This window comes from Falco cherrug, chromosome 3, assembly GCF_023634085.1.
Source record: "Falco cherrug isolate bFalChe1 chromosome 3, bFalChe1.pri, whole genome shotgun sequence".
Classification (NCBI taxonomy): domain Eukaryota; kingdom Metazoa; phylum Chordata; class Aves; order Falconiformes; family Falconidae; genus Falco; species Falco cherrug.
In genome coordinates this window covers 40943166-40969442 of record NC_073699.1, presented here as the reverse complement: position 1 = coordinate 40969442, position 26277 = coordinate 40943166, and the positions used below count along the sequence as shown (strand labels likewise).

The 26277-nt window shown below is 39.0% G+C and overlaps 1 protein-coding gene across 4 annotated transcripts in view; it reads right to left on the bottom strand.

Moving 5' to 3' along the window:
* Positions 1-601: 601 nt before the first annotated feature.
* The window catches only part of STAU2 (staufen double-stranded RNA binding protein 2), a 177237-nt gene continuing 151561 nt past the window's right edge, over positions 602-26277 (bottom strand). For all 4 annotated transcript variants that reach the window (XM_005443188.4, XM_055706168.1, XM_055706169.1 and 1 more), the window contains 2 exons: positions 2560-2648; positions 602-1712 (listed from right to left, as the gene is read on the bottom strand). In XM_005443188.4, coding sequence (XP_005443245.1) covers positions 1619-1712; positions 2560-2648 — 183 coding nt within the window. In that variant the 3' untranslated portion in view covers positions 602-1618. The remainder of the gene's footprint in view (positions 1713-2559; positions 2649-26277) is intronic.

Genomic DNA, 26277 nt, shown 5'->3' with positions numbered 1-26277 from the left:
GGGAACGGAAAGGTGCAGCTTATTCCTGACTCTTTTTTGGAGTCAGACCCTAGAAAACTGCCAAATTTTAGCACAAAGGTTCCTAATCTGCTGGGAGAGGAGTGAATCATACCCATAAGAAACATGAAGTAGAAGAAAGGACACTAAAAAAATTTTAGTCACCACTGATTCTGTACGAGCATGATGTGTGCTACCCTGAAAGCCTGTCCCAATCAATGCCACCGTACTTTGCACTATTTCCTTACACTGCTCTTTCTCTGCTTTCCTGTGTGAGTCACTTCAGTTGCGATCCCTGATTTACATGCTTCCAAAATCTTGTGCAATGTTGTCGTGACTGTTATGCCGTCAGTTGAAGCTTTATATGTTTATTGCATCAGGTTTACATAAAATAAAATGTCTCTGTTTTGGATAAATAAATGACTTAAATGCCAGGATGACTGGTCTAACACAGTGAGTTTGTAGAAGGTGGTGCCATGGGGGAAGGTAGGTTGAACCCTGGCTTTCGCACGGTAGCCATTCATTAGTTTGTAATTGAACTTTTTTTCACTTCATTCTCTTAGTTGTCTACCTATAAATGATAAAGAAAGAGACGACACTGCCATTGTACACATGAACTGATGTGGTTTTACTGCATTTGGCCATACACTTAAAAGAAATATGCTGGTACAGAGCAGCCACAGGTCTTATCTCTGCTGCCACTCCTTTCACAAAAGAATGATCTTTACATCAACAGTTTTCCATCCTTGGGTTGATAATGTTGCAGTCCTACCTTTTGCTCTTGGTCCAAATGCAGAGATTAAAAACACTCAGTTGATGCAAATGGTGGGTTGGTACAACACACGGAATGGGGTGTAGATGTGCTTCACACAACAGAGAGCAGAATCGAAGGGGAAAATGTTGCTTGGAGGCAAGACGCCTCTTTAATTGATTATGGCAAGGAAAATCAAATACCGTATCTGCTTTTTCCCGGAGTATATCAAGACTGATCATAGCTAACATCTGTTCGTGTTAAGCAAATACTTGTCATGATTTAAACTTCTGTTTGCATACAACTCTGAGTAGTGCATCTTAAAGTCATACATATTCATATAGAATGAAGAATGCATAATGTCTGCATAAAAAGATAAGCTGTATGACTATATATGAAGACAACAACTACAATTCTCACAGCACTGTCATTGGTTAATTTTAAAATATTCAAGCATTATTTAAAAAACAGTAAGCCGAACTTAAAACTACACTACGAAAAAATTGTATAACTGAACCAATGCTGACTTGTTTTCCTCCATATTAATCAATTTTAAAGTTTCCCTTTTTTTTCTAATGCTTTTGTTAATTAGTTGTTATTTTAACCTCCAGTAACATGATCAGACTTCTTCTGCCTCTGGGCAATCGAGTTACGCTCTGATCTCGAGTCCTAAGGGAAATGTTCAATTTTATTTTTTTCCACAGTTGAATAAACAGTACCATGTATACTATCTCTTGTGTTAGAATAGTGTTGTCTTCACATAAGACTCAAATAATGGTATTAGTCATTCATTTCCTTGTACACATACACCCTATTGCGTGTTGACAGGTTTATAAGGATGCAGTGGCAGCCGTGGGTGCTGGGAAGCTCCTAGACGACAGCCTTTGAATCCTTGCAGTCCTGAGCAATGGTGCCTGAGTTAGTCTGTTTATTGTCTGCTTTCTCTCCCAGATGCTTGACTTGTCTGAAAGATTAATACATTAACAAGAGCGGTAAGGTCCAGGGTTGCACATCTTTAAGACATGTTTATTACCAGATGGCACATGAGATTCAAAGGTCACTGTGGAAGGTAACATTTTAAAGTGAAACAACAATATTTATGTTCAAATACTATGCTGATGAGATCATATGGAAAAATGTTTCTGATTAAATTAGTTTATAAATAGCCACAATATATCCATTGAAAATTCCAAATGCCACTTTTAGTCTTCTTTCTTTTATTCTATTACTTCCTAATTTATTTAGTAACACAAGACTACCTTCTTACGTAAACAGACTAGCAGCTGGAAAAAAAATCTGTACTGGACAGACAATCCTGCTTTCTTAAATAATTGAAAATCCTGTGTGAAACCTGGTTATATTGTCTACTACTTAAAGCTAATATTCCATATAAGAGTTTTTTCAGACCTGGAAGATATTTCAACTTTTAAATTCTCTAGGGTAAAATTCCTCTTGCAGACATAAAGACTTATTGGCAGATAGCTATCCTAATTTACAGGCAGTATCACGTGCTACAACATACTTGACAAAAATCGTGTTATGCTACTTATACAGAATCCATACAATAAAAAGAAAATCCTTTTCTTTAGGATTTCCATAGGAGGACTGACTGTCTTATAGCTCATTAGTAAACATTATCAGTAATGCTAAACCTGAAATCTTGTTTATCCTCTCAAATTGTCACAAACTACATAAATTCCAGAGGAAATAGTTTTGCACAGGTTTAAAAGGGCAACTAAGCTCTTAATTAACTTTTCTTATCTATCACACCACACAGGCATTAAAATGCAGAGGATTTAAATGGTACTTACATTTCATGTGATCCGTTTTCAACTTTCATAGCCCCTTCCACTGGATCCAGTCCTTGTTCTGAAAACTGTTTCAAGGCACTTAATGCTGCCTAAAGAAAAAATTAGTTGTCAAAACTCCCACTGACACAACTGTATTAACACCAAGTGAAGGAAGGTTGTATTTTGAGATTCTAGATTTAAATAATTTTCTGTATATTGAAGCAATTTAGCCTACAGAGCTAACAAGAGTGGGTACATAACAGCTCCGTGATAGACAGCTGTGCTTGTGCATGGATTTGAGGACGTCATCTTCTCCCTGGGTATATGAGTGACTTCCAGTTGTGTTAATGAAAGCTTCAGCACCTACATGAAGAACATGATATATTTGTAGGATTCTTGCCTTTCTGGCCTGTGACGTCTCACTAGCTTCCCAGAGAAGAAAACTTCACTAGTTTTCCCAGAGCCTACGCTTTCCAGAGCTCCTATGGACAAACTCCTGTCTTATAGATGATTGCGTAAGATATGTGCAATGGGAAGAGGGTCATAGGATACTATTGACACTCAAGGCTGGATATCAAACAATACAGCAGACTGATGTCTTATATAAAGGTAGTGAAGTGTGCTAAACAGGGTGAGGCAATACAGGATGATTATGAAGCATCAGCAATAGAAGAATGATCAATTTTCAGCTGATATTTTTCTTCACAAGTGCATTCTTTATTGCCCAGCTTCTCTCTCATCTTCATGAGTCCTGCTTTAGGACTCAAAATTGTTCTTCTCTCCCCCCTAACTGCTTTGGTAAAAGACAAGTGATTTTTTTGTAATTCATTTAGCAAAAGGTGATTATGAAACTCTCAGGCACTACGTGGCTGACTTTGAAAACACACCCAGCCCAGTAAAACAGTTGAGGTCAGTTCTGTCTGGAAGATGAAATGTAAGGCAGAACTCAAAACTGGATTTTTCTCTTTATTCACTCCCACCTAAGATACATTCAGAACTAATCACAGGGGGAATGAAAGGTAACTTTTCACAGACGCTGTTACCTAAGGTAACACCTCAAACACTGAATTAACTGCAGGCCCTATGGAACTGTTCTTCACAGTGAGGCAACAACTGCTGTTTAAAAGATTGGAAGTTGCTCTCTTCTTAATTGTCAGGACAGAAAGAATCCATGTCTCTATCTCCATTTTCCATTCCTCTCAGAGAGCAAGGACTCTGTCCGGAACAGGAGTTGTCATTGTAATGAAGTACTGGATTTGCTTTCATACTAAATCTTTGCCTGGACTCTCTCAACAGCTCCTTCCCTTGAAAGGTATGTTTATACAATTTAAATATTATTAGACGATGTATATTTTGGTGAGATGAATAACAGCACAAAAATTGCCAGGCTGCCCTAAAGTAAGAGGCATGTATCCCAGATATGTCTATAGTAATAACTAGCTGCTAAAGCTTCAGAAGGCTGTACAAGGTACTTCACCCATAAAGCTGGAATCTTTCTAGTCTGTGAAGTTTTACGGGTTTTGCTCTAGCAAACAAATAAAAAGCTAAACATTTTATGATGTGTCTTGGTAAACCTCAGATTATCACTGTTATTTACTCATACACTCTACCTTTACCATGTGTTCTGGGGTCCCTATATCTGACAGCTAATCTGTTCCTCCTTCCCATTCATTGACATATTTTCCCCCTTCATCTTAAAATCTCTGCTGCCTGCATCTTTCTTTTTATCTTTTTTCCATGCTACGACTAAAGGCTGAGCCTCAATAACAATTTCTCCCATTACTGGATCTTTCACCTTTATCACCCATTGAGTTCTCAAGTGAATGAATTCTCCCTTTCCTCATATCTTCTGGTTTTCCTGACATATTGATATATTTGCATTTTTTATAAGACAGCTCTTTCTCTATGACTTCATAGCATCCCTTGTAGTTTTAGATGTAGATTCTCAAGTCCTATAAGCTCTAATCATGATCTGCCTTTCCATCCTCCATCTTGACTGCACAGCAAAATCACCGTTTCTGAATCAACCCAAACAATTTTGCCCAGTGGAAACATCTACTCTCCTCTCAACTTCTTTGTTCCAGTAACCTGACACATTTATTCATCCCAGTTTCTCTCTTCTCCTTCTCTCCCTGGGGTCCTTTTCATCTCAGAGCAAGCACTACTCACCACGTGAGGAAGGGGAGTGCCTGTGATTCCTTGCACAGGACTGCTTCTCTATTGTACTTTAGTCAGTCATGGGTTAGCAACTATGAGAACCAAACAATTCAATTGGTAGAGAAGGGCACACATGAATGTCCTGTCTTCTCATGTCCATTTTTCCTGATGCACATTAGCAAAACAATCAGGATCTCCTTTCTTCTTATGTATGATATTCCAAAAAACATTACCAGGTAGCATTGCAAGGAGAGATGCATGCTGAGACATCTGCTTTTCCTACACGGTTGTCCTCGTTTCGGCTGGGATAGAGTTAATTTTCTTCTTAGTAGCTGATACAGTGCTGTGTTTTGGATGTAGTATGAGAATAATGTTGATAACACACTGATGTTTTAGTGGTTGCTGAGACTAACTCAAGGACTTTTCAGTTTCCCATGCTCTGCCAGTGAGGAGGTGCACAAGAAGCCGGGGGAGAGCATAGCCAGGACAGCTGACCTGAACTAGCCAAAGGGATATTCCATGCCACAGAACATCATACTCAGTATACAAACAGGGGAGAGTTGGCCAGGGGTGTCCGATCACTGCTGGGGAACTGGCTGGGCATCGATCAGCTGGTGGTGAGCAATTATATTGTGCATCATTTGATTGCTTTTTCCCTTGGGTTTTATTCCTCTCTCTCCCTCTCCTCTTCATTACAATTATTATTTATATTGTCATTATTATTATTAATATTTTTACTCTTTTTCAATTATTAACCTGTTCTTATCTCAACTGATGAGTTTTAACTTTTTCTGATTCTCCCACCAGGGTGTGATGGGGACCGATCTAGCAGCTGCGTGCTACTTTGTTGCTGGCTCAGGTTAAACCATGACAACAGTTTCACTGCTACCTCATCTGTTTCTGAACCCACCTTGTTTACTTTTTTATATCCATTCTTAGCTTCTGGGTCTGATGTGGAATTGTAAACTTGTTGTGGAAGAACTATTTGTTCAGGTTATTTGTTTGTACAGTGCCTTGGATGAAAAGGCCATGTTCATAGTTGGTAAGAAGTAGAGCCAAGTAATGTTTCATTCAAGATTAGGTGACAGGTTTATCATATGTTATGTAGAACAGTCTGATCTTGATCAGTGGTACTGAAATCCCCAAATCATGAAGATATTAATTAGATGAACCTGAATTTCCTAATTACTGTGTAGAACTGCTTTGTATATGAGTACATCTGTTACTGCTGTTTTATTCATAGAACTGGCTATTGCAAGGCATACCACAAACATTGCAGAGCAGCTTTCAGGGTTGCTCTCCAGAAAAACTGCTTTGGAACTTCCAGGAGGCCACTATCTCAATAGAAACAGATCACAAGGTCATCTCTTCTAACAGCAAGGGAATAAGTACTACAATATAAAATATTGAACCCTTTGTCTGTAAGAATTGGTCATTACTATATGGGTGTCAAGGAAGTAAATACGGAACAATTAGAGGATACATAAAATGAAAGTACAATTCAAGATGTTTAATAATAAGCATGTTTAATACAAATACAACACCCAGATCCTACCGCTTGTAATGCAGTACAGTCTCATTTCTCCATTTCGACCTTCTTCAAGCCATGCACTTCCTAAACTGAAATGTGGTATAAAATATTCAAGATCTCAGATCTATTGTATTTCTGAAACAAAATATCAGAGCGGGGAAGCAGCAGGAAAGCAGTCCTGTACCTGTATCCTTGATCTTCCAAGTAGAGGTGTCAGAGTGTTTGTGTGAGCTCTGTTGAAGAGCCAGTTCTTTGCACCATCCCTCATTGCTAGGCCTCTCACCTTTGCTGCTCTGGAAGCTGACAATCTCTTCAAAAGCTTATGCTTCTCAGTACTGAGTTGCCACTCTCTACATCTGCCTCAGTCCCACGTCTTTCCCAAGCCACTCCAGTGCCCCTGGTCTTCCCCTCCCTACTATCCACCCCAGAATCTGACTTCTTTTACAGCAGAGGCAATCACTTCTACTTCTTCACAAATCTCACCCTACCCAGGGCCCTACATTTTCCCCCCCCCGCTCCTAAATTTTCTCTCACCCAGGACTCCCGGCTACTCCCAGAGCTAAATTTTCCTTCCCCAAGTCCTCCCCATCTCTTACATCTCACAGTCCCTCTTTATCTTCCAGTTTCCTAATGTGTTCCAGGTTTATATGAGATCTGATTTTTTTTTTTTTCATGGAACCATGTCTTTCTCTCCATAAGACACTTGTGGGGTAAGCCTAACTACTTAATATCCCAACTTTTGAATTTGGGGAAAGTTTCTTTCCATTTAAAATGCCCATCCATGGGATATGACTGAATGGCAGTAGCTGAACAGTTGAGTGAGCTTTGCAGTGTCTTAAAACCTCCCCCTTTTCTTTCTCCCATAGCCTGCTTACATTTGGAAGGATCAGCAAAGTTGAGAGAAGCTGGTAAGTAAACAATTCTTTGGACCTTAGAAGATGTCCTTAATGTTTCTCCTCTCCCTGTCATGCCCCTTAGATAGACATGAAGATGCTGGATTCAGGAAGGAAGCTGGTAGCTGAGAGGCTGTGACCTGAATAGTCAGGAGAGTGACAGAGAGCCCAAGTAATCCAAAGCGAAGAAGAGTTACAAGCAGACACTGGGCTAATTTAATCCATGATTCAGTTCTATTAGTCCCAACAGATTTACACCACTTGGCTTAAATATAATTTGTGAATGGCAGATAACTTAGGTTAAATGAAAAGGAAAGAAAAGAATGGAACATTTGACAGTGAATCTGGTGAACAATTTCCTCTTTTAAAGGCTCAACACTTCCTTCCATTGATATTTTTCTTACAATAGAGCATCTGCACAGATATAGAGAAATTTTTCTCTCCCCCAGAAGGTTTTACAACTGTTTTGTGAGTGAAGCCCCATAGGTTACAGAACAGATGTCCTTACACATTTCTTGTATCACTTGTTTTCTGTGTAGCTACAACAGTGCCAAAAATATGATGCCAACAGGATGCACCGCATTGCTAGCTGTTTGTCTTGGCTGCCATTTCCATTATTAGTTTGTGTGTGTATCAGGATAGGGATGGATGTTTCCAGTAATTTTTTAGCTTTCCTCAAGTCAATTGGCAATTAGTAAATAGCATTGAAACTCGTGAATATTCTTCCTGTTTCTCACTCTGGGGATTAAGTGTCTTATAATGACAATCTAGTAACATTAGATCATTCTTTTAGCAAGAACAGCAGACAGGCTCTACAGTAGCCCATGTACATTTAAGAACACATCCTCACGATAAAATTTTCACGTTTGTTTTAGCACAGTATGTGGTTTGTGTTTTTCCTCTTAAATCGATATTACATTTCAGATTATTCCATGAAGCTGAAAAATCTAGAAGGTTGTTGTTCTCTGAGGCCTTTCCAGTTGACTTTACCAAGGAGGTCTGAGACAATCCTAATAAACACGGTGCTTGATACTGATAGTTTACTGGTGGTATGTCTCCTAACATCAGTTTTCTAAGTACATAAAAAAATCATATTCAGCTTGGTCTTAATCAGTGTTTTCTGAAGACATAAAATTATGGGCAGAAATACACTGTAAAACTGAACTAAGTCAGGGTCTAGAGAAGGTCATGAAGGACAAGATTTCACTGGCTTTAGTAGCTGGGTCTTAGTTCAAGGTTGAGTTTGCACATTCAAATGACTCGTTGTGGTCATAGTGTCTGTAGCCACGTGCCATGTAGATGAAGAAGTTTCAGGCTGCGCCCAAGTTTAGGCTTGAGAAAATGCTTGCATGCCAGGTCAAAATGATAGACAGGTCTAACTCTAGTCCTCAATTTCACTTGCAAGTCAGAAGCCTAGACAACAGCAGAGTTAATGCATGAATTAAAACCGGTAGCAAGTGTATTTACCACCAGTGTTAATTTGTTTTTTAAGCCAAGAGAAAAAATGCCCCCCAAATCAGGGAGGTTGTTCCCCTCTCCCTGACAACTGAGGCTTCAAAGGACAATATCATCTGTGCAATATCACTGTGGCAAAGCTGTCTGCATCAGTAATGAGATGCACTTCATGACTTTTTAATATGTGGATTTAAATTTCACATTTAAAGGCTATTGAAAAAAACCCAACAATATCACAGCTGTAGAGGTGAGTTTGAGGACTTAGTGTCCCAAAGCTGAGCAACTATTTAAATTTGTATGTATTCAAAATTATTGTTCTTGGTGATTCTTTCTGCTTTCTCTTGATGAAGACATTTTTGACCAAGCTTCCACCTGGCTTTAGCTTGTCCACACCCAAAATTGCATGCATAAAGAAATGCACAAAGGGAAGATATATTTGCTTGTATAGACTTACATACATACACACAAAGTAGCTAAAATTTCACTTCTTAACATATCCATATAATTCTTTTGGATTTACCAGGTTGGCTATGTACAAGCTAAGCAAAAAACAGGTGATAGTATTGCAAACAAAACCCTTTTCCTCACAGCTTCTGTTGTAAATAAATTTACTCTATTGCAAGCAATAACTTCTGCTAGGAGTTTTCACCACTTTCCTCACAACGTGCCGTTCTCCCCAGCTGATTAGATTTCATGTGAACCAATGTTAACATCTGTTTAAAAATTAAACTCAGAAAGGCTTTTCACACTGCACAATGTAAACCTTAATTAAATGACTTTAAGCACTTTCCTCACACAGTTTATGTTATGCATGAAAAACACAGGGTTATAATCTGATTAACTCATGTAGTTTACATGGAAATAGCATTTTCCAAACTGATTAATCTCTGCACAAAGGCAGTCACCTGATAGGCACTACAATTAAGGGTACTGACTGCACCTGTCAAGAGAAGGAGCTTGGAGGATAGAAGGAGTGTGCTATCTTCAAACAAAGAATGATGTTTTACAGATGTAGCTTAGAACAAGTCCCTTGTAGCAGTTAATGCTACCCCCAGGCAAGACATGCAGCCCGAATTTAAATGACACACAATCCCCGTACAGCCTGACCTTGCCAGCTTTCTGGGGTAATCCTAAAGTGAGGATTAACTGTTCTTGAGCAATTTTTCCAACATATTAAGCCACGCTTTTATCAGTAACAGCATGCATGTCAGCTTCTTCCATCTAGTTTTATCAGACACGTGTACTCATTCCTCCATGCCTCTCGATATTCCAAGAAGTACATGGAGTGAAAGACCCTATTCAACATGGAATTTTATTTCCATGGCATTTCATCTTTAACAATCCACTTAAGTAAAGGGACTGCTTGAGTTAACAGTAGAGTCACTTAGGTATGGCTTATTTTTGCACGTGAACCACCACACTAGATATCTGACCACTATTATTGGGACTATGCAATAATTCCAGGAGCAGTGAATGGCAAAGCATCCTCTCACAGACCAAGAAGGGGCTGCATGGTCATCTGAGGTGAGACAGTTGTATTGCTATAATGGTGATACAAGATTTTCTAGTCACAAAGAGAGAAAACCATGCTGAAAAGATCTTAATTTTTAAAATATCTTAAAGGTATGCTTTTGTATGAAGAATATTTCCTAAATAATACTGAAAGTCAAACTTCAAAAAATTAACACAAAAAAATGCAAGAGATTAATCCAGCACGGAGAGGCTAGTCTGGTTGCTAAGGTGAGGTTGCATTCTTACTTGTGGATGGGAATAAGAGGAAAGGATTGCTAAAAGATCTGTACAGGACTCAGACTCTGTGGGACTATTCTTAAGTCTGTATCTTCTCAGACCCCTCCCTCTTCACATATTTTCAACAATGAAGAGCAATATTATCAAGTGTTACTAAAATGCTAACTTTTGCCTCCATGGCAGTCTGTGCTGGAAACCAGTAAGCTAGCACTTCTTCATGAACATCTTGAAAGAGCTTTCAGGTTCAATGCCCTATCTACTGAGGTGTGTCTACATGCTGCAATGGTGAAGTGTGAGAGTTCAGCTCCAGTATCAGCAGTGAAAATAAATCCTAATCAAGCCTCTTTCATCAGATAATTTAAGTACCTTTTCAGTGTACATTCTTAAGTTGTCTAGAAAATTGGGAAGTCTAGAAATTGGGAAGTCCATTTGAAGTAAATTTATTTCTAGATTGAAAACTTCATTTTTTCCCCCTCAATTGTTGCAATGGAAAGAACAAAGAAAGAATCATGTGTCATCACAGCTTAGCTATGAACATGAAGAAACATATTTTAAAATTAAATTTCCAAGCTTTCACACTACATATATACAACAGAATTTCTCCAGACAGCAATTAATCTTAAATTAATCTTGCTTCTAATTTTGTATCCTCAGACAAAAGCTACTTAAACACTAACTTTCAGAAGGAGGTAGACATCTAACTCATTAGACTTCCAAATGAGAGCACTTAGATGGCCAATTATTGTGTGGGTAGGTAGAGGTTTAAATCATGCAATTGAGACAACACTAGCATGGCTAAGAAGCTGCAGACAAAAATCACAGAAGATTTTAAGAAACATGGCTTTCAACCCAAAACTGAGAACAGCAGCAAAATCCTGCACCAGCACGGAAGAAAGGCCGTGAATCACTGTCTCTTTCATCACTTAATGGCTGGAAAATATCCTTGTCAGCTGTGTTCTCAGAACAATTTGGTTTATTTAATTATTTATTTATAGGCATTTCTCCACATCACAGCCATAGATTTGCAAGTCCACTGTCATTAACCCTATATGTATTGCAGGAGATTTTGATCTTGATTTTAAATAAGTGGATTGAGGTTCTTGGCTGACTTCTAAAAACGGCTCCAACAGGCAATCATCTTCATTTGCCTGTCCTCCACAGTTCCATCCTGTTTTTAACATCACTACCACAGCCTTCACTGCATAGCTATCGGTACATAAATGAGGCAAAGACCATGTCATTTCCTATCAGACAAAGGGCCCTACACATTAGTAGTGTAGATATAGCCAGAACTCTCTTAATAAAATGAATGAGCCCTAAACCGAGCTGTATTTAAAAAAAGATAAAAGCATTTATTCTGTTATTTAAGTGGGTTTCTTAGGCAACTGCTTAGGCAGAGTAGTCAAAAACCTGGATATTAATTTTTTTTTTATGAATTCTTAAAGATCCACACCAAAATTAGTACACAATAAAATTCAAACTATCAGATATTACTCAATGCTTACTTCAGTGTGGTTACTCTTCCACTTAGTAAATTAAACTCATAAAACACACTCACTAGTGCTTAAATACCTTTCACCTCTCATTGCAAATATCCTCTTCTTCATGAGACAAAACGACACTAAGGATCAGAGGTAGTTTTATTATCCCTGGTTTTAAGGGGAAGAAAACTGAAGTGAAAAGAGAGTGCATGAGCACATAAAGGGCTGGCCCAAGGTCAGGCAATAAAAGTAAGAATCAGTTTTACTAGTTTACATACATTTTATCATAGCCCAAGACAGACAGAGAGAGATTCTGAAAAAAGGTGGTTAATGACAGAAAATAAGAGTCTACACTACAGCCACAATTTTAGTTCAAATGCCTCCTTCCTGTCGCTGTCATCCAACATTCTATGATCTTCCCATTAATGCTAAACACTTTCCATGACATACTGGGGTTTAGGAGAAGAGGACAGGTGAGAGCCTCTAACAAACTCGTTCTGCTGAAATATTCTGAAGAGTACTTTTTTCCCCTCCAGGTTTTACAAAAATACATATTTTTTCCTTTAAAGCTCAACATGTTTCTATTTCTAAAGACCGTACACTTTGCTTTAGACATGGAGGTAATTTCCTAAATATTAGGTTGCTCAGTTTTAGCAATTTTAAAGTGAAAGAATGTTTGATGTCTCATAGTAAGACCACTACTTTAGATTGTAAGTGCATGTCAGTCTAAACATGACTAGAAACATTGGTTTAAAGACAAAACCAATAGATTACACTTAATGCAAAGGACTGTCCATTGGCTTCTTCAAGCAGCACATTATAGCTGGAACAACGGGGGAGTTTAGGGCTATAGATTCTTGCATTACACCGTCTGTAATGAAGCCCATGTACTAAATTGCATCGTATCTCTGCTTTTGTGTCATTCTACCCCTGTGGCCTGCGCATTGGCATTTGCAGGAGGACACTTCCACCCTCAGAGCCCAAACGACAATCCCCCTCTTCATTTTCCAGGTCTCATTTTACCAGTGTGCATGTACATCCAACAAAGTACCAAATCTAGGTTGACATCTAAAAGCATTATATTTAGCATATATGGCATGTAATTAGAAATTTGAGTGTTTCCAAAAGGCAGAAGTTTTTGATTCTGATCTCAGAGTATTTTTTACACTGCATTAACTGGTATTTTTTCTCCTAATTGAAGTTGATTTAAGTGAGATCAGAGTCAAGCCCGAGAGCTACAGGCCGAACTTCTCATCTGAAGTAGTTTGTAATGTAATTTTGTCCTTGCTAACTGTTGATGGCTTGTCCTCATCCCATTTTAACCTACAACCATCAGCTCCTTTAATGGAAGTGTCTATAAAGATCTTCTCTAAAATATGCCTTTCCAGCACACTTAATGTCTTTTAATGTCTTTCCAATTAAATCCAGATGTGAAAAGCTTAAGGAACAGTTCTCAGGACTGAAAAAGATGACATAAATCTTGCAGCTGACAGAGATCCCACTGAGCTCGGTTGGGGAAACTCACAGAGGACTTCTTGTGGGCCAGAAAAGCTGCTGGGTATAAAGACAGATGTGTATACTCCTATTAAAAAAATTTAAATAAAAACTGACTCCTACAATGAGGTATCCACAATTATCAGGGACATTACTAACTCAATCCCTCCATGTGCTGAGCAAATCCTGTGCAGTACAGATTTCCCTCATCTTTTCAGGAAGTTTATCAGGGTTGAAGGGGGTCACATCTGTTTGAGAAAGAGCCCTTCACATTTCAGGATTGCAGCTCTTAAACCAATGTAGGGGCTGATTCTGGAAAACACTGTCTGTCTTGGTCTCGTACTACTATCAACAGGGAGGTAATGTGCTCGGCAAAGTGAAACTCTGAATTTCTGCGCTCTCTCCTTTACCTCCTCCATAATCAGGTTGGCAGATTAAATTGTCATTTCATTACAGAAGAGTCCCCATATGTGCTATTAATTATAAATTCTTACCAATCTGATGGGAAACTGGGCATTCCTAGTAGCTGACTACCACTGCTGGGCAAGTGCTGTTTGTGCAGCTGTCAGTTTAGGGGTTGTTTTGCTGTAATCATTTGTACACTCAGGATATTTTTATTTTAACAACAGTAGAATATCTTATTTTGCCCCTCTGGAACTGTAAAAGTGGGCTCAGATCAAGCCACATCTTTTAGAGGGACAGGAAATACCCCTCACCCCACCCCCAGCTTGTATTTAAAAAGTCTCTAGAAAACTGCCCAATGCTAAAAGCTTTAATACTTTCCTACCCTTCTGCCTACTAACTTACTTATTTTTTAAACTGGAAATTACTCAGGCAGATCAATGATTTTTAAAGACCTACATTCTCACCAGACACCAGAAAGAAAAAAAGGAAAAATGTTCCAGGACAGAAGAAAACCCCATTTCTAACTGAAAATTAAGTTTGAGTCCATGTTCATTAGTGACAGGAACTTCAGTAGGGGCATTTTGGATAGTTAATTTCATTGCATTTCTTCTAATGCCCATAGAAAGGTTTTAGCACGGTTCAGTGTCATGGGCAGGTGTATGGAAACATGAAACGAGACACCTGAATCAAAGGACAATCTTACGTACTCAAGTACAACAAGAAGTGATCAAATAGGGATCTGGACAATAGCACAAACCTAACACTGAAAGCTGTAGGCCCCTAAACAAACACACAAGAGTTCTTGATAAAATTCCTCTGGTTCTCAGCTTGCTTTATTTTCCACAATGGCCAGCACTTTTCAGAGTATTACTCCTGCATGGCTGAAGGCTGGATCTGACTCCCACCAAAATCAGTGCTTCATCACCATCACTCAGGAGACACGAGCAATGCCCTTCCCTTGGAATGAGCCGCTGCCTCCATGAGGATTCCACTCTTGGCTAGCTCAGGGAACGAGCTCAAATCTCCTGTGCTTTGCTGCCAGGGACCACCAGGCCAGCTCTGATTTATAGCTTTTTCTTTGCAGTTTTATGATACAAGAATGTTCACTTGTAATTACAACAGCATTTTGTTGGCTCCCTGCCTTCACTTGGGTATGCACAACACCATATCCTTCATTCCAGCCTTTTTATGTCAAGAACCAAAATTTGAGAAGTACATCATAAGTACTATGAAGATGCTGCAGATCTTGCTGCTCCTCAAAGAGGGGACTTGTACGTATTTGCTGGGGAGGACACATGACCAGCTGGGTAGGACACTGAACTAAAAGTCAGGAGGAGAGCTGGCCAACATGCTTTCTCAGAAAAACACTAGACCAGGAAACAAACCTTTTTATGAGAATATGCCAGTTTTGAGAAAAGCTTTCCTAGGTCCAGGATAGACTCCTCAGTAACAGTATCACAGACAAGTGCCACACAGAACCACTGGACTAATGACTATGCTTGGTGTAGCACATACATATACTTGTTGGTTCTTCTGTGTGAAAAAAATCCAAGATGTCTCTAGTTCATTTCAAAGTAAATGAAAACACTTGAACTCTTGACGTGTTTTGTGGAATAGAAAATCTGTTTCATTCAAAAGACAGTGACTCTGTCACTAATCTGCTGTGTGACCTTGGAGATCCACTGCAGCACAGTATTTGTCAGACATATACTTAGCTCCTGACTTTGGAATCATCAAGCATTTCCATAATTTCCATCACTTGCACTGTAAATTTGATTTTGTAATTTTCAGTAGAGGCATAGACTTCTTCAGAGGAAATTTCAGGTATTTTAAATACAGTTTAATAGTTAACTGTCAAACAAATTCCATGTCTTTTAAACAAAGAATACCCCTGCGCTGGATTAATTTGTAGAGCCATATATGTCCCATTTAAAGAAGAAACACTAAGCTTTTATTTTTCTACTAAATGAGAAAAGTTTAAAGCCAATAAACTGCATCTAGGATTTTAGCTGGGAGATGAAATAAAGGGCACATTTGTTCCTGGTCACTGAATTGTTAACCTGAGTCTGTTGCTCCTGCTGTTAAGCTCCTATACATTCCTTACCAGCCTGTAGTGTCCAGCAATCCCAGCTCTCAGTGTTTGGCATTAGAGGTGAACTGCAAAATAAAACCACTTTTTAGGGAGAGCTAGTGTATGGAGAGTGCCATGTATTCTGACAGAATGCAGCAGCTGAAAAGGTTAATTTTTAGAAAGTGGGCTTCTTCCACAGATTTTTAAAAAGTTTAGATTAGATGTGTAAATTCCAATTTACCATTTGGATCTGAGGATTCTGACAATATCTGGAAAACCTGCAAGATGCTGCTGAATCCGGTGGATAAAATGCAAGCTGTACTTTGTCTGGCTCCTTGGTAAGGGAGTGGAGAGGTTGACCCTTATGCTTGGACTCAGCTTTCTGTCTCAGGTATGAGAATACCTTTCAAGTGCCCCAGAAACTGCCTTTATTATACAGCAAGGAGGAAAGAAAAAAACTTGGTTTTCTAGCAACAAAACAAAGCTATACTATTTTTGTCCCCCCCCATCCCTTCTCAAGCTTATATTCATGTTTTAAATAATATTTTTTAAAAGTAGAATATTTTAACCTGCTTTTTTGCAATACAGGAGCAGTATCATGATTTCATTGCTTCTCCTTTTACCTCAAAATCCTGTGAGGGTATTCAGATATTTCCTAAAGGTGAAATAAAAAACTAATCTGCCTTCAGTGACTCATCACTCCAGTGATGAAGTTAAATGACAGCATTGCCAAAAACTCCTGTAATAAATATTTTTCCCCTGCCTAGTCCAGTGTTGCTATTTTACACACAAATTCAACCATTTCTTTATCCTGTGCATCTTGAGGTAAAGGTTTACTCTTCACTTACGATCAGCACCAGCTACTTTCCTATTCATTTTGTGAAGTGGCAGATGTACTTTTTATTGGATTATTTTATATTTTCAACTGCTTGCAGCTCTCCTTTTTAATGGAATGGCCAAATCTACCCTCAGATTCAGTTTCTACTGTTGTTTATATGTTGATTTCAGTAGGAACTGGCTGTGTGCACCTGGATTTGCTCTACAGTCATTAACTCCTACTTCTGGCTGCTACTGCAACACAGGTGGAAAGATAAAAAGAGTACTGAACGATGTGGGATGGATCAGGCACTTTCAGATACCACCATGAAGGCCGTCCGACATTGCTCCCCTATGAAGAATGGCATTCATCGGGTACTATTTAGTTCAAAAATTGCTTCAAGTGAGGCATATGCAAGCAGGCACCAGATTTCCTCAAGAATGACTTCTTAAATTCAGGAACCTCTCCAGCTGGCAGCTCAGCAATGCAGATTAGGCACTCCTTGACTCTGATTAACTGAGCTGTGCAACCATGGACCTGCTTTTCCTCAATTTACCATTACAATCAAAAATATATGTCCAACAACTTTACTGAACAGTTGGCTTTTAGTCTGGAAAATCTGCTAATGGTTATTTTATCATTTCATCCTAGCATCTATTATTAAAATCTATTAACCACAGCTGTCAAAAAGAGCTTATTCAAAATCTTGCTAGTTGCAAAATAACCTGTCAGGGTTAGCTTCAATGAAGAATCCAGGTGCTTACAAATTAGGCACTATAAGAACAAAGTTTTAAATAGCACATCCCTGGAATAAAACCAAAGACCTGAAGCTAAGTGCTCAGTTTCTTTATTCCATGTTAAGAGGAATGCCAGGTTTCTCTGAAGAATGACCTGAGGAAGCTACAGGCTGATTACAGAGCTACCTGCAGGCAATGAGGTGCTCCAAGCCCAGAGGTGAACTCTTGCTCCTCTCTGGAGTTCAGCCATGATGCCAGGACCACACACAGAGGACGTGGCAGTTTGGTCAGCTAGTGTCTACAGATGCACAATCCTCTCCTCAAGGCAGCTGTCTCTTCCAGCTCTTCAACAGGCCTGAGCAGAGCTCACTATTTGCGCTGAGATGACCACCAAAGAAGCGTGTGGAGGTGAGACTCCCCTTTTTGTCAACAGTAGGGATGTGAGCACACTTGTCCAGAATACAAGACATACAGATTTTCAATTTCTTAGCTTTAGGTAAACAAACCACATATCCCACCTCCTAGGTGACAATCTAACCTCCAGGATCAGTTACAAGGAAGATTGCTGTTGCACAAAAAGTAACTCAGCATTCATGGGTCAAAGAAAAGATACTGCAAGGAAGAACATGACTCCATAGGTTAATGATCACAGCAGTTACTGAAGTAACCTGAGGATCACCCCACACTTCCTAGATAATTTCTGATCTTTTTCTAATTGATATTTCTGAACACTAAGTTCAGAAGTGATGAAAGCAGGAACTGCAATCCAGTACTTCTGCTTTTCAGGGGCTTCCTTAACAGGTAGGATGCAATAATATTCCTTCTCATGCTTTCTTCATGCAATCCTGAGTGTTTTAGATTTTATTATACAGAGACTCTGGTTATCTGGGGAGGTAGATAAATAGCTGTACTTGCATTTAGACAGTCTCCTGTGGCATGTCATTATTAATACCTTAAGGCTGCGAAAGGAACAGAGTTTGAGTTTGCGTTTCCTGAGTAAGTCTATGTTACTGTGTAAAGCATAGAAACCGCTAGCGACTGCTCCAACCACAGCTAAGAAAAGTCATCAGGATGCTGTTTTATATAATATTTTTCTACATGAGGCATATTAATTATTATACAGCTCTATCTTAATAAAAGATTTTATTAAGATAAATAATAATAATAATCCTTCACTACTCAAGCACTCTTTATGAAAATTATTCCAGTAAGTCTGCTCATGTATGCAAACCCTGCGAGAGGGTTTCCAGGATCAGGCTACAGGCAGTTTTACTCTGCCATGATAGAGTAAAATTAAGTTACTTAAAATCAACATACTCACAATAAATGCAGAAATACTAATGTAATGTAAAAGGCAGTAGAGACTAAAACATTATGTCCAGTCTCAATTAGCTCTAAGAATTTAATACTTTTAGCTGTCAGATAAACAATACAATCATAGCATGAAAGGAACACTAGCTTTTTAAGGCTGCTACCAGAAGCAGAGAAAATACATTCATAACCATGCATATTATACAGCAATATTCTTCAAGCACAAATAAGGCCTAACTGAAACCATGCTCGAGATAAGTGTCCAGCTATCAAGTTACAATAAAGAGAAGAGAAGATCAGACTTATTCTTTCCTTCACCATGAAATCAGTATAAACAAATCATATAATGTCTGGACACCAAACTCCTGAAACAAAGAAAACTAGAAAAACTCTTAAAACCACCCACAGACTCTGCATGCTGGTCTGTGATTATACAACTGGAGAAGATCATCCAAACTGCGATGTAAACCAATGTCAGTTTGCAAATGATAGTACTACAATGGTTCTAACAAAATATAAAGCAAGTTCCTGGAACAGCCATCAGTAAGGAATACTTTCATGCTTATCTAACTATTTTCCCCCTAAATGAGGAATAATTTTTTAAAAACTTGGAGAAGAAGACAACTTAATCCCCATACTGAGGACAATATCTCTCTTGTGTGTCTTTACTAAACCTGGAACCAACAGTAAAAAAGAAGGCTTACTAATGCACCCCAGTGCCTATTGCATTTCAGCCTGCTCCTCTATGAAACCCATTTTGTCCTCATTACTTGTTACATGTGAACATTCACCCTAATCTTTAGAAATCCATATGCCAAACTTCTTTCTTTTATTACAAAAAGAGAAGATCAAATGGTGAAAACCTTTCAGTTCTTTCAGGAAAATAGTGTTTCTGTAGACCATATTTCTCACTCAGAACCATAGTTTTTCTCCTTGCCTGGCCACCAGAAGCAAATTATTCTAGATATAAAAAAAACCCATGCGCCTATCTAAAAGTGACGTAAAAGAGTATAGCCAAATCTCTGTCTATAGATTGTCTTGAAAGTGTAAACCTCTGTTACTTCTTAGGTGAGGCTTCATGAGATGTAAGGCACACAATATTGATGCTAAAGCAGGAGACTAATCCAATTGCCCTGAAGGTGGGGTCTATGATCTATCCATTTTTTGGCCTGTTTCTACTCAATTTAAACTCCTATAAGGCCGAAATTTTTTTACTCAAATAAGAAGTTAATGGTATGATACAACCACATTCCCTTTTGCAAATGTTGTGGCATTTCTTTCTAGCTATGCCATAGAGGAATTCGATCATTCAAACATGTATTTAGTAAGGAAACTCACTTCATTAAAATCAGCCACCCCCACAAAATGGTTAATTATTTATATTTCCCTAGCATTAATCTCATTCTTGTCTTTAAGTCACAACTGACTGAACTGTAATTTGGTATCAACAATAGGTATTAATAATACAAAAGAAAACAAAAGAAGCAGTAATGAACTGACAAAGCTTGTTAGTCTTCTGCAGTAAGGGTGCAACAATTAACAATGCAGTGAATGAGTATCAATCATTCAAATGGAGTAAAAAAACCTTCTATATATAAATAAAATAAGAATGGTAGCTGACAAAAACTCAACAATCTTGAAGAAAAAAAATCTAATCATTATTACACTTAACAGACTGTGATTAAGAAGATTTATTAAGATGGCAAAAAAATTTGTGCTAAAATGAATAAAATTATTATTCTTAAGATGGTATCTTCTGCCGTATTTACACAGTTTGTTCCCTCATATAGTCATATATGCTTCTTATACTGCTATATTGCTAACATTTGATCTTTTCTAAGTCTTACTTACAGTATTGTGCCTGGTTAAAAGCTGTGCTACCAGCATCACTGTTACCAGCAGCTGCACACTGAGTTAACGACACACTTGTACATGAACAGTGCTTTTCAGGAAACATAAGAAAAAAGTTTCTAGCTGCTCTTCATGATCGCTAGCTCCCCTGTGTTTTAACTATTGCAGTGATTTCATCAAGGCTGGTCATATAAAAGGGCTAAAGTCAAATAATTTCTCCCAGTATTTTGATATGATAGTCAATATGCAATTTTAACTTGCAATGTTTATCATTGAATACAAATTATTATGAATTCTAAAGGCAAAACAGAAAGGTAAAAAAATTTTATCTAAGTTGTATGTTCAATAAAATGTGATGCCTACTTTTCACTGGGGAGGGGCAGGAAGGAGTTTTCAATAAATTGTTGGAATTGCATACTGATATTTTTTGTATCACAGTTAGAAGTTCACAATGTACACCACATATTTTAATAAACAGCATGCTTACTTTGCTAATAATTTCTAAAAAGAGCAAACCCCTCCTTATAACAGCTGCAGTGGCCCAGATGTCACAAAAGCAGCATGCCTTTGCTATGCAGGGGAGGGGCTGGCCTTCTCTTTGTGCAGGCACATGGAGGTCCCAGCCAGCGCCAGCCTTTCCCAAGCACATCATGCCTGGTGGGGTTTGGCCACGGAAGAGGGCAGGAGCATGTGCAGATCTGGTTTAATGAATAAAAGATGGAATTAATTTATTTGTACGGATGGCAAAGGAGTTTTAGACCCGGTTTGCTGAGCAGAAAAGAGCCACTCCAGCCCCATGCCCCAGTCTCCCTGTTGTACCACGGTGCCACTGCCCAGTTTTTCTGATGTGGCAACAGGGTCAAGCTCTAGCCTTGAAAAGTTGACTCCATATAGAATACAATATGCACACACCCAATAACAACAAGTACCCAGGGTTGATTGTTTCTGATGAGCAGCAAAGTTTGGCAGGCAGAGGAGCTGCCCGTGCTGTCTGGCCTGTGGGAAGGTAACATTTTCTATTGTTTTCTCTACAAAGCTCTTAATACACTGTTAGACGAAAAAGAGCAAGCAAAAAAAGCACTGATTTCTCCTGGAAAACAGTGAAGCTTCTTCCTTATAAAGCACTGTGGAAGGTCTGACCTGGTAGCTTTCCCAAGGAAGCGGCAGCACAGAGCTCCTCGCCTCCTCCCAAGGTTATTACTCTCTGTCCCTCATTCACATTTTTCACCAGTTCCTCTCAGCAGTGAAAAATCAGTCATTGTGCCCGTTTCATTGTTGCACCATTTCAGTCTGCAGGTTGCCTTGGCTAACAGGGTGGGTGCTATCCCTGGGCATCCAAAGAGCTGAGCACAGGGTCTAATGGAAATGGAAGAAATGAGGTTTTGCCTTTAACATCCTGGGAAGCAGAGGGTGAGGTGAGGCTTGAGATCAGACAGAAATTGATCTGTGATCCTCATCATGCAAATAAAGGACTTCAGTCATGTAGTCTTCTCTTTGGAGAATGCTACCAGGCAGAAGTTACTTGACAGCTGTCCTCTCAAAATAGCCATTTTGGATTCCTGTACACTCTTCATTGTCCTGTTCATTGTTTTATTACTTTGCATTTAGATGTAGAAAACTCCATGCACCTGCACCACACAGCATTAATCAACTAAACAACACAACATATATCAACTAAATCTGCCAACATAGAAGCCAATTCAGCTGGTGGAATTATTTGATGTGGTCACTCACTACAAAGCGGGTTGAAAGCACAAACTTCTCTCAAGCCCATCACTGCGGAAACAACTGTAGCATTTTACTGATGTGGGCAGGACCCAAGTGAGGAAGGGCAATTTGTGGCAGCCTTGGAACAAAAGTTATTTTTGAAACAAAGGAACAAAGTTCCTTTGTTCATTTTTAAGACATTTCTTGACTTGCATTACCCACTTCTCCCTTTTCCATTCCCAAGGAAGTTTCCATTAATCATCCCTCTAATGGAAACACTTGTGTCTGATCACTGAGCAGTGGACACAGGCATAGTCTTTGGGCATGCACTGAACAAGAAGCCCAAGGGAAGCCTAGCTGAAAAGTTTGGGAAAGCAAGGATGCCTTTTTAAAATAAACTTTGGAGAGGTCAGCAGGACAGCAAGGGGTCAGCACCAGGCAGCTATTGGGTGGATGGCACAGCAGAAAGACAACAACACTTGTCATTAATTATATCTGTTGGAATGCTACACATTTTCCCCCCCAAGTGGTAGCACTCCAGACATCCAAGCGCAATCTCTCCCACGTCCTACTCGACCTCAGGAAGGGCACACACCAAGAAGCTTTCATACACTAGAAGCCAAGAAGTAGCTAATACAAGTGGAGGTTAAAGAATTTAAATTGTCCCTCCACTTTGAAACATTTTTCCGCTAGTTTAAAGTCATCCTTCATAGCTACTCTACCAGTGAAATACATAGTCTCTTAGAGCTAAATATGGCTAGATTTCTGTGCCCAGCCTCAAGCTAAACAAAACTCTGACTTTCTTTGAAGAGGAATAACTACTGGGAACCGGACTGCTCAGAACAAGAACTCCATTCATAAAATTGATCCTGCAGGATCCTAACACCACGTACCACTTACCCGGGTCTAGATGTACCAAATTTTCAAAGGTGTTTTCTCCTGTAAACATTTTTTGAAAAATGTCTGCAAATGCTAGAGTGCATCACTACAGGTGATGCTCTTGCAAAACTTAGAACTATCCTTATTTATAAAGTTAATTGTTTCATAACTAGTAGTATCTTTTATTTTTACAAACTCCCTAATAAACTGTTGATTGGAGAAGAAATGGAAGGCTAGTAATTAATGGATGGATCTATTCTCACTTAACCCTGAACTCGCCAAGAGCATAGTTAAAGTTCATTGTCTATTGTGAGCAGGAGGAGACAGGTTATCTCTGGAGCACGATTTATCCTGTCCTAAACAGATAGGTGGTAGGAATCAACCTCTGGAAATGCTTCTCTCTGCACTTTCACTATAGAGAAACGCATAAAACTAGCCCAACCTAGAAGCATGATAGGTGTCTGAAAGGTATGCAAGATGTTTTAGTGACTATATAGTTTATGAGGAAGCTTCGGGTATTAGAACTCCAGCATAGCAGTTATAAATCATAGTAGTTATAAATCATGGAACAATATTACCTGTCCATGTTGTGAAAATTTCTGCCCATTTCTGCAGAGTGGTCTGAGATGTCTAAAAATCAGCTTGTGGAGTTCTTTATATGGAACAAAAAAGCAGGATCCATGGCAGGGAGGGGATGATGCTGGAGTGGGGTGTCCCCTGTACACTGCAGAACCCTGTTTCACACTAATGGAACTAGACAGCAATAACGACTTAAGGAAGATCAACCTGGATATGCTAAGCCTTGTTAATGGCTTCTGATTATTAAGTGGGGAAGAAAAGAAAAGCTTGCACTGGGGCTGCTGAAAAACACTTCACTACTCTGTGGCTTCAGAAGAATTTCCTCTATGATGCAGGGTAACCCCCTACCCTAAATCCATCTCTTTAAGATCGCAGTAGAAAATAATGTATCTTTTTCTAGAGAACAAGGGGATCTTTAGAAAGAGGGAAATCCTCCAGTAGATAAAAAAAACAGACCATGGCTGTGTTTTCATTTGAATGATGCATCTAAGAGGGAATACTCAAACTGAGTGTTACTGTTTGCCAGTTCAAGAACCAAGAAGGGCTCTGAACCCACAGCTTTGGAGCCCAAGTTAAGTCACCAAATGCTTTTGAGAACTTTTATTTAATATTTTAATATTAAAAAAATATTTTTAATATTTGCCCACTTATAAAACATGGGCAAAAGTGGGCTTACTCTACAAACAAAAATATTGTAGAAGGAAACATATGCCTTGGTAAGTAAGGCACAGTATCCAGAGGAAAGTATTAATCATGTTTTTATTGAAAAAAAGATTCATTGAAAAAAACTACCCAATGCTGAAAAAGTAGTAGCAGTGTTCAAGGAACTTGTTAGACAGATAAAGAACTCCGGTGACCCACAATGTTTGACACTCAGAGGTCTGTTCTTCAATCCCAGCATTGAACAAGAGGTAAGAATAGAGACTAGAGACTAAGTTACATGTAAGAATTTAAACAGCAACCCTTCCTGCCTTCTCCTCAGAAAACAACAGCAAACAAACCAAATAAGGAGCCTGGTTGTGTTGATTCAAACCATTTACAAAACTGCAGTTCTGAATTGTGCTTGTATTAACCAGAGGCCGGATGCCAGGCTTCCTTTCCTATTTTGAGAAATTCATCATAGCTGGAAACAGCTTCTACAGAAGATGGAGACAGGCCTAAAACACAATGCAAACACAACGAATTCACTACTCAAAACCCCAAAGAGAAGTGAAAAAGACACCCGACCAAATCACCAATTTCAAAAAGAAGCACCCTCAGGTAGCAGAATTCATTCCTACCTGAGAACTCATTATGAAAGCATGTTAGCCCCATGCCCAGGTACGCTTTCTTCAGATTAGCTCCTCTCCCTCTCTGACAGTGTGCATTGCTTTTCTTGGTCTGGGCCACTTGGACCAACGATGAAAGTTACAGGTTAGTAAGATTTCTGTTCCATAGTTATAGACCACATAGATTCATCAATTCATAAAGCCAGAAGGCAATCTGAGTTGGCGTTAGTCTGTCCTCCTGTAGGCCCTACTATGATAGTGCTGTCCTGGTGTGTTGACCAGAGACACCCTGTCTTCACAGAATGTCAGAGACAGCAGCTTCTTTTCATGGGAAAGCATTTTTCTGCTCAGAACTCATTCTTTGTCATCTGAATTTGGGTACCTTCAGATTTTTACTATTGGTTCTTATTATGTCCTCCTCAGCTGGATTGAAGAGTCCCTTAGGAACCAAAAATTTTTTCTTTGTAAGTACTGACAGAGTCAAGTCAGTTTTTTCCTTTAGACATGACACCAAACAAGCTTTCAAGTCTCTCGCCAGAAGGCATTTCCCTTACTTACTCTAGCAAATAATTCTTTTGTGGCTGTTTTCTGAACTTACCTCAGTGTTTCCATATCCCTTTAAAAATGCTGACATCAGGACTAGATGATTTCTTCCAGCATCAGCTTGACCAATGCCATATACAAGGACATACCTTGTAACTCATACTTACTATTACCTCTGACATTCATGGTGAAGTACTGTAACGGAAACTTTTATTCTGTTGCCCATCTTATACGACCGCTGATCGGTTACTTACTTTTAGGCTAAAATTCTCCGTTCTGTCAGCATGGCTTTGATCTCTTGTTCCTTGATGAATAATCGTGTAGTTAGCTGTGTCAGGATGCACTTTGTTGAATCAGCTAGGCTTACTGCATTGTATTCTACAATTTACCACCATTTAACACCCTGCTGGTCGTTGTGCTACCAGCAAACATTACCAAGAGATGATTTCATGCTTACTTCCAGACCACTGATGAACATACTGCATATAACCCAAGACTGAAAATTAAAACTGAATTTTGAAGTGTTCATTTCTGCATAGTGTAGAGAAAAAGCAACAGATTCTATCATGCACTGGACACATTTCTCAGGATTAAATCAGGAAATGCTGTATAAAAATAAAAGGTCAGGTCACGTTTTCTACCCAAGTCTCCAGTTTAGTATAAACTAATGATAGGATTGAAGTGAAGATATTTATATGTGACAAGAAGACACTGCAGGTCCAGCTATCTGATTTCTGTGCAGATTAGGTACACGGACCCTCCTTTTTGAGCCTAGTACATGGCACACTCAGAATCCATGGCCTTCTAACAC